This window comes from Gymnodraco acuticeps, unplaced genomic scaffold, assembly GCF_902827175.1.
Source record: "Gymnodraco acuticeps unplaced genomic scaffold, fGymAcu1.1, whole genome shotgun sequence".
In the NCBI taxonomy this organism is placed as follows: domain Eukaryota; kingdom Metazoa; phylum Chordata; class Actinopteri; order Perciformes; family Bathydraconidae; genus Gymnodraco; species Gymnodraco acuticeps.
The window spans coordinates 2525804-2541399 of NW_022991286.1; the positions used below are offsets into that span (position 1 = coordinate 2525804).

Consider the following 15596-nt stretch of genomic DNA (forward strand, 5'->3'; position numbering starts at 1 on the left):
AAAAACCTATATAACACACTACAGCAAAGCCTCTTTTAAATCTCAGGCTCTTCCAAAACAGTAACACACTATATACTTAAAATGAAAAATACATAAAAATGTATTTTATGGGGATTTATTACAAGTTGTTTATTCCTTCTTCCTTGTCTGCAGTTATATCAACAACTGTAGGACATTAAAGACGACTTCATCAACTGTCCCCCTCTGACCTCTCTGCCCCTGTGTTTCAGGTACTTTGCCAACGAGCCCTTTGCAGACCTGCACCGCGTGGACGGTCTGCGAGGAGTCTTCATCGCCACGCTCATCAACGGCTCGCTCAACGAGGACAACATGCGATCAGTCATCACTTTCGACAAGGGGGGGACGTGGGAGCTGCTCCAGCCCCCTACTGCTGACAGCCTGGGAGGCACTGTGGAATGCCAGGTACACCTATTTAAGATTTAAGCCAACATCAGAAATTGGCTGATGTGAAACGGACCAATCGGTGCTAAGTAGGCAATAGTCCCAGTGTCCCAGAAACAAGTTCACTGTATCTCAATTGGTTTTGCTTATTTAATTCATTGCAACTTCGTTAAACAATTTGTTCTCTATGTAAAACAATTGCCGGTGGTGAACTATTAGCTGTTAATGCAGCCTGTATATGTTTACAACCACATTTAAGAGCTATGTTATTTATTTTAGATTGTGCTTACATGATGCATATTCTCTTATAAAAGCATGTTAAATTAGCATTAATAATCATAAATGATATTGTACAGCCTCTTTTTTATTTTCTACATCCTATTTCTACATTTACACCTTCACACACTCCGTAGTTTATTAAGTCTGCTGGTAGCCTTATTCCCATTCTTTACTCTGAATTGCAATTTATTATAATTATTATTGTGAATGGAAAGTATATTGACAAGATGACAGATCCTTTAAGCAGCATTTCGGTTTCACAAACTGATTATGGTGTGATGAATACGGTCAAACCTCTATTATACTCAATTACCATGGATCCTTAAGTTCTTACGTCATTTAATTCATTTATCTATAAAAAAGGCCTTAGTTGGTAATAAAAGTATCTGAAAAGTAGGATTTAATTAGTTTTTTTTTCTAACGTTGCAATGTCAAACCTCAAAACAATTGGTATTCTTTATCAATATTCATATCAAATATTAGTATCAGCCAAATAAATTGAAAGTTCACCTTCCTAAACTTACTGTCTATTTCGAGCACTCACTTTCTCTCATGATGTCATTTGGTGGTAAAGCAAAGAGAAAAAAATGACTAAGGAACAAATCATCAATCTTCTTCCTCTCCTCCTCCACAGCTCGGTAAAGGTTGCTCCCTGCACCTGGCCCAGCGCTGGAGCCAGCTGTTTAACATCCAGCTGAGGAGGATGCCCATTTTATCCAAGGACTCTGCACCGGGACTCATCATGGCCACAGGTGGGACTACATTTTAGTGTTAACCCACACTTAAATCTCATTCTTCCACTATTCGAATAGTACTAACTAGAGTCTGTAAATAAAATAAAAGATACAAATAAAAGATTTGGCAGGAGTGTGTGTGTTACTCAAGACAGATGAAGAGACTTTAGCTGCCATCTGTTGGAGATGCACTCTCTTTCAGAGCTGGAGCCAGGCAAGCTTTTGTTATTTTTACAGCAACTTCCTCTTGTTCTGATGACACAGATATGTTCACACACAGGAAACCAGCCAAAACCTACCCCCAAGTTGTTCTCTGCGGTCAACTATCTGCCTTTCTGTATCTCGTATTCTTCCTGTATTGCCTAAAACATAGGAAATCCATCTGCACTCTAGGTGCTAGAAGCTTCTTCTTAGTCAGTGTTTTGAAGTTTGTTTGTGCCTCTCAAAACTTCAGCTTTAAATCCAAAGTCCTAAGTACTGGGAGAACGTTTTGCAGACAGATGGATTGACAGACAGATTGGAGTGAAGAGTTTTTCTCCAGAGTTTCTGCCTGCAGTTTGGAGCCTCTTCACAGCTGGCAGAAACCATTGATTTGTTGATACTCTCCAGTGTCTAGGACACAGCTCCCCCTGCATCCAGCCGGTCCCTCTAATTAAATTCTTATTAGATAATGGGCATGGAGAGAGACAGAGAGGAGTGGCAATCAGCCACTCCGTTTGCTCCGTTATCGCACTCCAACAGATGGGCTAATTACCACACAGCACCCAGCGGGCACTCCAGATTATTATTACATAACTATATTAATTATTATAACACAAACTCCAACACAACTTCTTTGAAATGCATTTAAGCATATTATGTTTAATGAACTTTTAAACATCTTACAACTGGTTTCCTTTCTGTGCCCTTTTCTTTAGTGCAGCCATCTGCAATGAGTTAGAGAGAGACAGAGAGTTAGAAGTGGGGCTGCAGGCTGACATGCTTAACTAACAATAATGCTTAATTTATTATATCAAAACAATGCCTGTCTATCTAGCATAAAATCCCAATAAGCTGCTAGCAACTGCAAAACACTAGTGCTAGCTAATGTTTTGCAAACTATTAAAAGTGAGGCTATTACAGTAGACCTAACGTTAGTCTAGTAGCCTCACTTCTAATATTTTGCTAAACATTTGCTAGATACATGATGGCTAGCTACTGAGCTTCACATATCAACCTGAAAAACTGCGAGGCTCCACTCTCCCCCCCCCGCACCACAGTTACTCCGCTGCGAGACGCTGCACGCAGGGCCGCCCCTGGCCAACTTGGGGCCCCAAGCGACATTGTGAGATGAGCCCCCCCCCCCCCCCCCCCCCCCAACCGACAGAAGTGAAAAAAATGTGTTTAGAAATAATTATTATCAACACAGTTACTTTTGTATACAGTGAGGTAAAGGTAAATGTGCATGTCGTTCAGTATGCGTTTACAGGTGAATACGTCTGCATTTCCTGCCAAATACTAGCCTCAAAAAGATTAAAATATAATTAATGCAAATAAACTACTTCTACTAATAATAATAATCATCATAATCAATTCAATAATATAAATACTATATTATTTTATTATAATATAATTGTAATATAGTCAAGACAAAACATGCTTATTACATGCTCAAAAACCAGTAATGTACTAGTTACTGAAAACCAGTAACTAGTTACCATTACTAGTTACTTCATTTCAAAAGTAACTCAGTTACCTTACTGATTACTTTCACCAAAAAGTAATGCGTTACTGTGAAAAGTAACTTTTTAGTTATTTAAAAAAAGGGCTCCCATTATTGCCCTTATAGCCTTCATTTCAGTACTGTTATTGCATTGGAGAATAATACAATCTGTTGATCAACTTGACATGCATTATATGCAATCTGGATTGCATCGATATTAGCTGGCTTTCCATTTTTGTATATTCTTTCTCCAGGTAGTTTTCCGTCCCATATGCCGTGTGCCGCCCGGACATGCTATCATGCTAACTAGCTCCCTGAAAGCGGGTGACTCCACTGTAGCAATAGCCTGCATGTGTTCTACAACATACCGTGCAATGGCTTTATCGACTTTTCCCTGGCCAGCAGTCCCTTGGTTAAAATCCAGCCGCTGTTGCTTACGTAGGTGGAGGTGGAGTGGCGTCGGCTGAGTCTGGGTCTGTGCCGGTCTTAGTTACTAGCTTCGTCCCAGCATGTTGTTTTTTCAGATGTTTTTAGAGATTTGAATTACTGGTTTGGGCAGTAGATAGGATCTTTGACCCGCCAGGACACAACTTACAGTTAACAGAAACTTTCTTTTCTTTGTGCTCGACAAAAGTGAAATAGTGAGAATATCTCCAGGTGGAGAAACTAGACTTGAGCTCCGCCGCCACCATGATAGTCTTGTTAGTAAACAACACAAACACGTACTGTACTTAAGTACAGTTCTCATCTCTGTTCGCCTGGCTGTTGACTATATAAAAAAACTAACGGAGTAACGGAGTAACGCACCATGTAGTTACGGTAACTGAGTTACTGAATTTAAAAAGTAATGCGTTAGAGTACTAGTTACTGCCAAAAATAACGGCGTTACAGTAACGCGTTACTTGTAACGCGTTAGTCCCAACACTGTCAAAAACTAATATTTCTTAAATCTGTATTCTAGTTCCCTCTGTCAACAATGTATCAACAACTACACACACATTTCTGTCAGTATTTCTCTGTGTTGTGGTTGACATGATGATGACGACTGTTAGGAGTTAAGGGGAAAGGCTGAGCATCACCATGAAATGTGCAAATTGACATAAAAATGAATAAAAGAAGAACAAATGCTCCATGTTTTTTAGGCTGTAAACTTTAACTTTTATGTGAGCCAACTAGACAGACAGTTTATCACTCTTCCTCCTGTACATTAGCAGATAAAAGGCATAACATACTTGAATGAATGGTAAATAACGAATGCTGGAAATAACAATTTGACTTATACAACATTCGCAAGTTGTACATTTGACTCATACAATGACCCTCCTTCGAGTGATGCGCTAGTTTCTTCATGTTTTGTTTTTTTCCCCTCTTGCTTGCGCCTGACTGAAACTGTCTTTTCACCGACATCTCTTCACCTGCACTAGTGGCTGTATCAAAGCCGTGATTGGTCAGATGTCGATTCATTGCAACAGTGTCGGGTTACAGACGTGCTCCCCTTGTCACCTCTCACTCTCGCATGTCAGCGGGGGGTGCGCGGAGAACTGCGCACAGGGCGGGGCCCCATGCAGCCTGCGTGAATGGCCTGTAGGGAGGGGCGGCCCTGGCTGCACGCACCCCCAACTCTGACTGACTTCCCGCGTCCTTGTGTAACTGGGAAACTGATATAATTGGATCATAAGATCGTGGTGTTTTTGCAACTTCGGCTTTCAACTGACTTACCTTCGAAACACATGTATGGCTCTGCCGCTCAGCGATGCTGCTTGCTTCAGTCTGTGTCTGCGTTCTTTCGCACCTGCCTGTAATCTGATAAGGTCTCGTCTCTCTGGCTGGCTCCCGCCAGGAAAATCTTCAGTGTTGATTGACACTTCAGTAATAGCTTATCAGATAGCGCTGTGGGCGGGACATTGCTCGTGTACACAGAGTGGTGACTGCAGCCAGAGAAACGGCCGCATCAGAGCCAAAGTTTTATCGGCAATTTGATCAAAAAAGGCCGATTATCGGTATCGGCCTTTTTTTCGATAAATATTGCCGCCATTAATCAAAACATACTCACAAAAAGGCGGGGCTTAGAAATAAATGCTCATAACTCATCAACAATGTATCCAAACATCACAGATTTTGGTGGATAGGTTCAGTCTGTCTTGGGGAATAGGCACACCAAATAATTTTCCTTTTGGACAATAGGGGGTGCCAAAAACACCACCAATTTATAACTCAAGAACGGATGGACGCATTTTTTTATATTTTTTTTACATATACTCTGGGGGTGACTACAAACTGAGATTTAAAGTGTCGCAACAAATGCAGAATGTGGGTGTGGCCTATACATTTTAGCTTCGGACACAAAACTTGGGACACACGTCAGAGCCCACGACTTTTTGCGAGCATGTAAAAAAAAAAATGTAATTTTTCAAAAAAAAATGCTCACTAGCGCCCCCTATTGTGTGGTAGTCACATCTAGTTTCTCAGAAGTTCACGAATTTTGGCACAGGCATTCCTCAAGGCGTTTCAGACATATTTGTAAATAGCTTCCATTAGCCCCGCCCCCCAGGAAGTCGGCCATTTTGAAAAATGTGTGTTTTTCATGCATTTTAAGCACATTCTTGCAAACTCCCCCTAGGGGAATGATCGGAAAAATTCCAATCCAGGACAAGTTCATCCCCTATCCAATATGATGCTAAATTGCGAAGAACATTTTTGATAGCTCAATCGTGGAGGTCGTAAGCTAACAGCGAATATACCATTTTTGACGATTTACATGTCGCAAATTACTCGAAACTACTCGCATATAGTTTTTACGATATTCACGAAACGCTGTATACACATTGCTCTTTTGAAAAATGTGTGTTTTTCATGCATTTTAAGCACATTCTTGCAAACTCCTCCTAGGGGAATGATCGGAAAAATTCCAATCCAGGACAAGTTAAGCGCATATCCAATGTCATGCGACATTGAGAAGGAATAGTCCTTCGCTCAAACGGGGAGCTCGTAGGCTAACGGAGAATGTACAATTGTTGACCATTTATATGTCAGATAACCTACTGACACCTGCCTGTCTGCCTGCCACATCAACTCACACACACACACACACACACACACACACACCAGTGTGCGAAAAAGTACACGTCCCACCGTCCGGGACGTGTTATTTACAATATCGGACAAGTAGATCTTTCAATTGACTTGTCCGGCGGACAAGTGACGTTTTTCGGCCTGATTTATTGACAAATTATTGATACATTCAGTTTACAAAAGGCAGAACTCAATCGCAAATTGTACGTGTCCGCCATTGTTCGTTTAGATTCTGCTTGTCGATTCCTAAGGAAATGCATCTCGCCGCTTTCTGTACAGTTAGACGGGGCGGGGCGGGTGGGAAGTGTAGCACAGTGGCAGGGTTGGGAAGCAAAACACGGTTCCGATTAGGAACAAATATCAATTGTCCGGTACCGGGATTAATAAGAGTTGTGAGGACAGGAGGCGAGGCCGAGCCCCGCGGACTGCAGCTCTATCTATGCTCCGTATCAGCTGATCGCTGCACGGTGCAGCTCAGCGTCTCTCTCTCTTTCTACACACAGCGGATCCGCTGCCCGATTAACAGCCTCATCTTTGTCAAACTTTCTTATGTTCTTTCTCTAACGCATAATGAAGGTTATTAAGCGTTTTAACTCCTATGTTGTTAATATTGACCACCATTTCCTTTTATGAAGTAAAGGAACCTCCCTGTCTGTGTCCTCGCGCTGTCCTCACATCCCCGGACCCCCAGACTCAGAGGAGCACAGGGATGTCAGCAGAGACGTGCACACATAGACTCTAGGTAGTGTTTGAGCACCTGCCCGTTTTGCCCTCTGGACAGCAATGTGCCCTTTTGAAAGTTCGTTTTTTACAGTTGATTTTTTTTTTTACAGTGTACTGTATGTGGCTCATGGTAACATCGATCAATTCTGGATTAAAAGCTTCTAATATATACAACAATGCCCCAAATGCGCGTTGTAATTTTGTCAGACATCCCCACGCGTGCCCCGCGGCACTCCCGTACTCCTGGCTGCAGCCCCTCCCTTCCCTGCTCTCAACGTGAGCGCGCAGAGCTGACAGTCAGTCTAGTGATGGGAATTCCGGCTCTTCTTGGTGAGCCGGATCATTTGGCTCGGCTCACCAAGAAGAGCCGGCTCTTTCGGCTCCCAAACGGCTCTTCAGTTTACCACTTATTATACCTTTTAATTAATCAAATGTAGCCCTGTTTTGACTAATGATTTATATTTGTACACATATCACTTAAATTATTCAATACATCCTTTGTACTGAAGTATTCAAAAGTAAAAATTACATGTTTAATATAAATGATTTGCTGTGGCCAATTGTTTTCATTGCATTTACAGACCCGTGCAACTCTCTGATACCACCCAATGAATGCATTGACTTGCTTGTAGAACCACACTACACAAAACAGATAGCAACACCTATAAAAACTATTTTAAAAAGGGGCTACTGTATCGACCTATATAAAGTATATAAATATAGTTTTTTTTTTCAAAATACCAAAAAGATCCTGTATTTTAGCCATGCCTCATTTAGCTCTATTTGCTCCATCCAGCGCTGTTTTTGGCAGGGGCTGATTCTGTGAGCTGCAGCTGACCACGCCCCCTGCAGGAGAGGGGAGCGTGCTCTGAGATCAGCTGCTGGGCTGTCAGAAGAGGGGGAGAAAAAGAGATCTCCGTCCTCCGTGTTTTATTCTTATAGAAGTAAGAAGAGAAGTAATGGGGCAGAAACCCTCCTTTTTACGCAGCGGTCCAGACATAGACATCAAACTGCGACACATATTCAGTTGCCAGTTACTTTGGCATTAGGGCAGGGATATCTAGATACTTTCCAAGGTTTGACATAATGAATTGAGCTACTTTTAAAGCAAGCAACGATGTTTTCAAATCTGTAATCAAAAACACTATCGAAGCAGTTCCTGCCGTTGCTACGTTAGTTCAAACAGTAACAACGGACTACTTTTCTTAGCGGATGCATGTCAATTTAAATCAATACATAAAACTATTTTTTAAATCAATAAAATCATTTTCTAAATCCATAAAAGCATTTCCATTAATATTGGGAGTCATGTCGTTACTTTGTTGAGAATGTGGCCATGTAATAAGCGGGATAATGTGCACATTGCAAATGTGCCTTCATGCCGATCTAGATCCCTCCGCAAAAATGGCTCGTTCGCGGGCGAGAGCCGGCTCCCGTCGTTCACTTAAAAGAGCCGGCTCTTTGCGCCGGCTCGTTCGCGACCGACACATCACTAAGTCAGTCACTCAGTCAGACAGGCCACGGCGGGTGTGTGGTGCAGCAGCACGCAGCAACACGATTAAAAGTGCCCTAGTGATGACCAAGTCAGTAACCAACAGGTAACAAATACAACGAGTGTATTGTTTAATCCCCTAAATCAGATGCCAAACTAAACTATACAGGGTTCGTACCGTACGGTCATTCAAAACCTGGAAAAGTCATGGAAATTCAAAATGCAAATTCCAGGCCCTGGAAAAGTTATGGAAAACAATATTTTTCCCAAAGTTTTGGAAAAGTCATGGAAATGTAACTAAAGTTGCGTCAAATATAATTTACATTTTATCTAATCGCCGAAATAATCTGCGGTCGCGAGCTGTTATGTGCGCATGGTGTTATTTTTTAATATATGAAGCGCGAGCTGTGTGCTCGAGTCTTCTTGCCTGTCGGGCCGGCTGAACTCTGCTGCTCCGGGATGAGGGTCAGCTACATTAGCTACGGTACGTTCGTTAACTGTGCAGAGTCACTGTGGCACAGACTGAGCCGCTGGTGAACAGCTGTTAGTAGTAGAAGTACTCAGATCTTGTACTTGAGTAAAAGTAGAAGTATTCAGATCTTGTACTTTAGTAGAAATACTCAGATCTTGTACTTAATAAAAGTAGAAGTACTCAGATCTTGTACTTGAGTAAAAGTAGAAGTACCACAGTGTAGGAATACTCTGTTACAGTAAAAGTCCTGCATTCAAAATGTTCCTCAAGTGAAAGTAGAAAAGTATTATAAAAATACTAAGAGGCATGAAAATACATTTTCAAAATGCTCAACAGTGCTGCCAAAATTATAAACTGACTGCTACACAATTAAAATAAATGCTTTTATATATTTCTATTAGATGTAACTCTTTGGCGTTTCTGTTATTATTACCTGCTGCTTTAGTTGTTCTGACTGCTAAAATCCTCTGTTATTCCTCATTTTAAAGCCGATATTCCGTGGGGTCGGGGGCTCGGATCCTTGTCACCTTTTTCATACCTGATGAGTTTGCATCCCTGACTACAGTTGCTTCAGCGTGTAGAAGCTAGTAAGCCTACTATTTGATTTGTTTTAGATAGGCATCTGCATCAGACAGCATATGGTTATTGAAATAAATATATATGCAATTACGACATACAAGATGTGCCTTTTAATAAATCTCACACTACTAAGGCAGCCGGCGGTTCCACCAGGGGCGTCAATCCCGGGGGGGGGGGGGGGGGGGGGGGGTTTCATCCCCCCTAGCTTCAGATTGGACCCCCCTAAGTCATTTAGAATAATAAAAATAAATGTTAAAATAATAAAAATGTTGATAATAAATCAGTAAAATTAAGAATTAAATAACATAACCCTAACCCCGAAATAAAGTAACCAAAAACCAAAAAGAAACGTAACAAAATCCGCCATTATCCGGCAAATTTTTGCGCACAATTTCGGAGCGCACAATTTCGGCGCGACCGCCACAACGACTCAGAAGGTGCCCCTTTTTTTTCTCTTGAGCACCTGCCCCTATAAATGTCTGTGCATGCCACTGGATGTCAGTATTGTTTATGAAGCAGGGTATAGAAGGTACATTATTGAAATGAAAATACTATTTATTTACTTTTACAAACAGTGAGCAGCTGGGCAGCTGCAGCATGTGTATTGCAGGACATGTGTAAGCGTATTTGAGTTGTAGAAAAGCGCTAGGCCTATAGGCTATACATCTAATGTGTCATTATTATTATTATTATTATTAGGTTATGTCCTATGTGTTGGACATGTGTGGTTGGACTTTGTCTCACAGGCAGGTTGTGTAACATCAGAGGAGAGTGGGCCAATTGTACATTCTCAAACTGCACCAGAACTAACTAAACAATGCAGAGATTATTTTTATATAATTGTATTCAATAACCGTAAGAAATTCAACAGTATGAAGTGATTTGTAAATAGGAATACAGATTTGACTTAATCTTTTCATAAATATATTTTTCTCCCAGTTTGACTTATTTTTACCCTCTCAAAGAACCGGAATTGAGAACCGAAAATAACCGGAATCGAAAAGCAGAACCAGAATCGTTCAAATCCAAACGATACCCAACCCTATGTGTGATGCAGTAAAATCTTACCGCTCACTTACGTTAGCGGTGTCGTAAAAACCGTGGGAAAATGTAAAATACGATGACGAAGAAGAAGATTCCAGTGGCCCCAATTTTTGTCCATTCTGGACAAGTGAAAAATGTATTCGGACAAGTAAATTGCCAAACTCACTTGTCCATGGACAAGTACTCTCTAAAAACTTTTTCTCACACTGCACACACACACACACACACACACACACACACACACACACACACACACACACACACACACACACACACACAAACAGCTCCTAAAGCATATAATAAATATCAGGCTATAACCCTTGTATATTTTTTTATGTGAAGCACTATATGGTTTCATGAAAAATATCTACTGTTTATTTGTAGATATCTCCGAAAGCCTACAAATAAAGTGTGAAATGTAGGCCTGTTACATATATTATTGAGCGATATATATTATACGCACTGTTCTGCTTTCTGCACTGACCTCAGCAGCTGTTCTTACTGTAAACATCGCGTCACAATGAAAGCAGTTGTATAATAAATAGCCTAACATCCAGGGGAGATGTAATTATTGAGTAAACAAACGGTAAAGGGCAGAAAGTCTGATGCACATTTGATCATCTCAAATAACTTATAATCACAACGGGAACAGTTTGCAGAGCTGTGCTTCGTTGACATAAGTCCAGCCATGTGTCACGCCTCTCTTAAACATCACTGTTGGCTGAAATCGTCTCAGGAGAATACATCAGTGTACCCTCGGTTATAGCTCCTCCAGAGAGACTCCTCTCTCCTCTCCATCTTTGTACCCTCGGTTATAGCTCCTCCAGAGAGACTCCTCTCTCATCTACATCATTGTACCCTCGGTTATAGCTCCTCCAGAGAGACTCCTCTCTCCGCTACATCAGTGTACCCCAGGCCCTCCCATTTGATATTCCTGCCCTCCCCCAATAAACCCGTTTTTTATTATTTAAAACATTAAACATTAAAAATATATATATATTTTTTTTTAATTATAAATAAACGGTGAACTGTTATGCTACGATGTATGTGATGTCAGATAGTAACTAAAAAAAAATTGCAGGCTACTTCAAATAAATTCATGTGTCTGTTGATTTGTGATTCGTCCCCATTTAGACCAATCACAGCGTCACACTCTGCCGCCTATTCTGGATTTGTTTATTGTTTATTGTGCATTCTGTAGACTCCCATTTCTGTTTGAATTACAAAATGGACATCAGAAATTGGCTTAAAAGGTCTAAGGATTTATTAAAACGAAATAGCGATGAAAGAACTGCAGTCGATGGTACTGCTGGCGACCCTGCACCTGCCGTTGCAGCAGCACGCCGGAAATAGCATACGAGCATACGCGAGGAAACAAATAAGGAAATGAGTACTTTGGTGCAGATCAGCTGGCACGGAGCCGTTATTACGTGTCAGCTGTCGTTGATATTATAGCTTTTTTAGCTGTCAACCAACTCCCTCTCAGAGGTGACCACGATTCACTCCACAGCATGTCCGACTCAGGCAGTGGGCTCTTCCTATCGCTGATTGAGTCAAAATGTTGTGTTTATTTGGCAGTAGGGTTGCAACATTTAAGGAATGTTCGAAATAAAAAATTGCCATTGCTATTTTGGGGATTTTATGGAAATGTACAGGAATTTGTTGGCAAATGATCTGTGTGTGATGCTAGAGTGTGCTGCAGACTGCAACGCATGGTTACAATCCAATTAAGGACCTAGTATTTCTTGATGTGAGTAAATGCACTGGGAATATTCCACACTTTTATAACCATAGTTACAGAAGAAGATCTTTATTGTCATTATACTTGTGTATAATTGTATTTAGCAGGCTGCTTTCTGTGCAGTTTAAAAACAAAAACAAATTACAGCAGTGATGACAACAGTATGAGCAGCAAAAGAGAATACAAAGTAGATTTACAGTGACACAAGGACATGTAAAGGTGCAACATTTCCCGATTTTGTTTAATTCATTAATTTGTGGATGCAGTCTTTGAGGGGTGGGTTTTTTGATTTGCATAATTTCTACATTGTTTGATTCTGATTCAAACAAAGAAGAAATATAACAAATATGACAACCTAACAGATGCAACAAAGAACACTCCTTTTACCAAAACTATAAGAAACTTAAACTAGAAGAGGCAACAAAACCGATATTTGGTGTAAATTACTTTATAAATAGTAATAACGATGGAGCTGTAGTAAAGACCCAAACTCCTTGAAAGCTGTTTCATATCTGCACTTTGACAGAGCATCTTCTTTGTACCATTTGTTTATTGTGCCGCGTCCCCAGCTCCTTGTGAGAAGGCATTGAATAACGTCATTATCCGTTTAACACAGAATGAGCGTAATTTATTCTGTTACAGTCTTCCTCTGAGACACAACAGCCATGCTAATCTGCTCTCGTCGAAGTCGTTCACCATGAAAAGCGATTTGATTAGCAGGATTGATGTCTGCAGATGTCCGTCTGCTCTTACGTGTCAAAGGCAGACACCGCTGTTATCAATCATCCAGCCCATAAATTCCATTGTTCTTAATCGATGGAAGGGAGGGTGCATGCGGCTGTAGCTGTGAGTTTCTCTCTGCAGAGGGGCGGATATATTTTTCCCGGCTTGAAATACAAATGGCTTTATCAAATGTGTATTCAGGTCAGCAATTAATCTTCAGTCTTCATCAGAGATTCATCTTCATGCTGTATTCGGTCCCCCCCATCTTTTACCTGGCTAAATCAACTTCCAAACCCTTTATCTATTACAACTTTTCTCCATACTCACACAGTAGTTGTTTATATTACATTTAGAGCCTCTAATGATAAGAAAGGTATAGATTCTACAGCAAACATTGTAGTCACTCCCAATTAACATGCTCACATTTGCTTATAACAAATAAACAAGAAGCACAACTTATCGCGATGGTAATGTCGTTAGTTTGGAAAATAATTGGTCATAAACCAAAGAATAGTTTTAATACTTATGTCAGTCTTGGCCAAAGTATGATGCTAGTATGGCTAATAACAACATTGTTTCAGAATAAAATGATATCAAAAGAGGTATATTTTCCAAGACGTTGAGATGTGACAACAACATCTATTGGTAACACTTTATATTAAGGTACACAAAATAACCAACTAGTTGTTAATTAACATGCATATTAGCAGTATATTGGCTCTTTATTAGTCATTATAAAATACTTATTAATGCCTTATTCTACATGACCATATTCTACAAGTAATAAGCCATTAGTTGAGTTTTTCCTCAATAACCCTCTAATTAATGCTTATTTATTGCAAGTAAGGAAGTTGTTGTACATGAGATTTGGTCTTAATATGCTCTGCTCAATATGGGCCTAATAAGGCAGTAGTACCACAAGAATAGTAATTCTCCCATAATAACACTTAACAAATATGATCTATTCGTATGTAACCAGACATAAAAATACAAGTGTTCATTGTGTCTAAATAACTCAAAATTAGGTATTTATATCTAAGAACATGTTCCCAATTTTAAAGTGAAGTCTTGTTCATAACCAATAAGCTAGTTGTTACATTACATTTCACTTGTTAGACGTTTTTATCCAAAGGGACTTACATCAGTGCATGACATTAAGGATTTTGGGAGATGGCCTTGTGGGCCCTCGCTGATTGAAACTCAGATTGTCCTGATTCTCTCTGAGTGATTAGATGGGGTGTCCTGCTATCACCCTGTAGTGAAATAAGTCTTTGATAGTGGATAGTTTTTGTTTTATTCTTATCTAAAAACAGAGGGATGATAGCTCATATATGAGACTTTAAAGGTATTTTATTTTGAAACTCTACATCCGATTGTCCTGATTCTCTCTGAGTGACTAGATGGGGTGTCCTGCTATCAGAGTGAAATAAGTCTTTGAAAATTTGACAGTTTTTTATTTATTCTTGTATAAAAACAGAAGGACGATAGCCCATATATGAGATTTCAAAAGTATTTTATTTTGAAATTCTACATCAGATTGTCCTGATTTTCTCTGATTGACAAGATGGGATCTCCTATCACCCTGAAGTGAAATAAGTATTTGATTGACTTTGAATGACTCGTTGATTATGGACAGTTTCCATTAAATAATAATCAAAATATAGATGGACAATATAGATCTAATTTGAGATTTTAAACGGCATACATTTTAAATTGTGTTTCAGAAAGTAATGTTATTTTAGGAGTGTTGTGAGATGGTGTCAACATCAATTGAAATGAGTCACCCAGTGGAAATGTCAGATATGTCTTCATAACTGTATACTTACATTTTACATTCACTCAGTTATAATGTGGTAGTTATACATAGTTTGTTTTAAATTATTATTGATCACATTATATAGTACATATTTCTTAACTTAAGCTCCTGTATATATGAATATGTTTGGTGTGTTCTTTGCGCTTTTATTTTGAAGGCAGTTTTTACAGGCCTCTACCGTAATGCATAGGATATTCGTGCACCGCAATACAACGTGCGGGCTGGGTTGACTGTGTTTTCCGAAGTGGGGGCTGGCTTGACCACAGTCGGTTTACCCAATGTTTCCTGACATGAAACGTTTTATTTCACCTTGCTATGTGTGAAAAACGGGGACATTTCCGGGGACAGTTTCAACCGGGGACAGGCCAATACAAACGGGGACTGTCCCCGGAAAACGGGGACGTCTGGTCACCCTAACTTACAGTCATTGCTTTCTGACGGACTTGACCCTTTTACTCGATGGACCTCGATTTGCTTTACAATGAGCATTACATTCTTGGTGGCTTTTTAGTTCTCCAAAACGAGTAACGACGTTTACTGTAGTTTCAATTTCTCCATGATTTATTTCTTTATGTTCCTTTATGAATTGCATAGGACAATCAATCTTGGAGATCTGCCTCATTAAATAACAACCTTCTGTCAAAGGAGAGTATTTGTCAGAGCATACAAAGGGCACATGCATGAAAAGATACAGAAAGCTATGGTTTGAGTTCTTGGGTTACATATTTTCCATATGTGAAAGCAAAAGCAGTGGCCACATCAACTCTGCAATGCTCATGGAAAAGCGTGTGTGTCTGTGTGTGTTTAATGTGGTCTT

The 15596-nt window shown here is 40.0% G+C and overlaps 1 protein-coding gene across 2 annotated transcripts in view; it reads left to right on the forward strand.

Annotated features, from left to right (window-relative positions):
- sorl1 (sortilin-related receptor, L(DLR class) A repeats containing) overlaps positions 1–15596 on the forward strand; it is a 164666-nt gene that overhangs the window by 93036 nt on the left and 56034 nt on the right. For both annotated transcript variants that reach the window (XM_034239940.1, XM_034239941.1), the window contains exons 9-10: positions 231–423; positions 1316–1433. In XM_034239940.1, coding sequence (XP_034095831.1) covers positions 231–423; positions 1316–1433 — 311 coding nt within the window. The remainder of the gene's footprint in view (positions 1–230; positions 424–1315; positions 1434–15596) is intronic.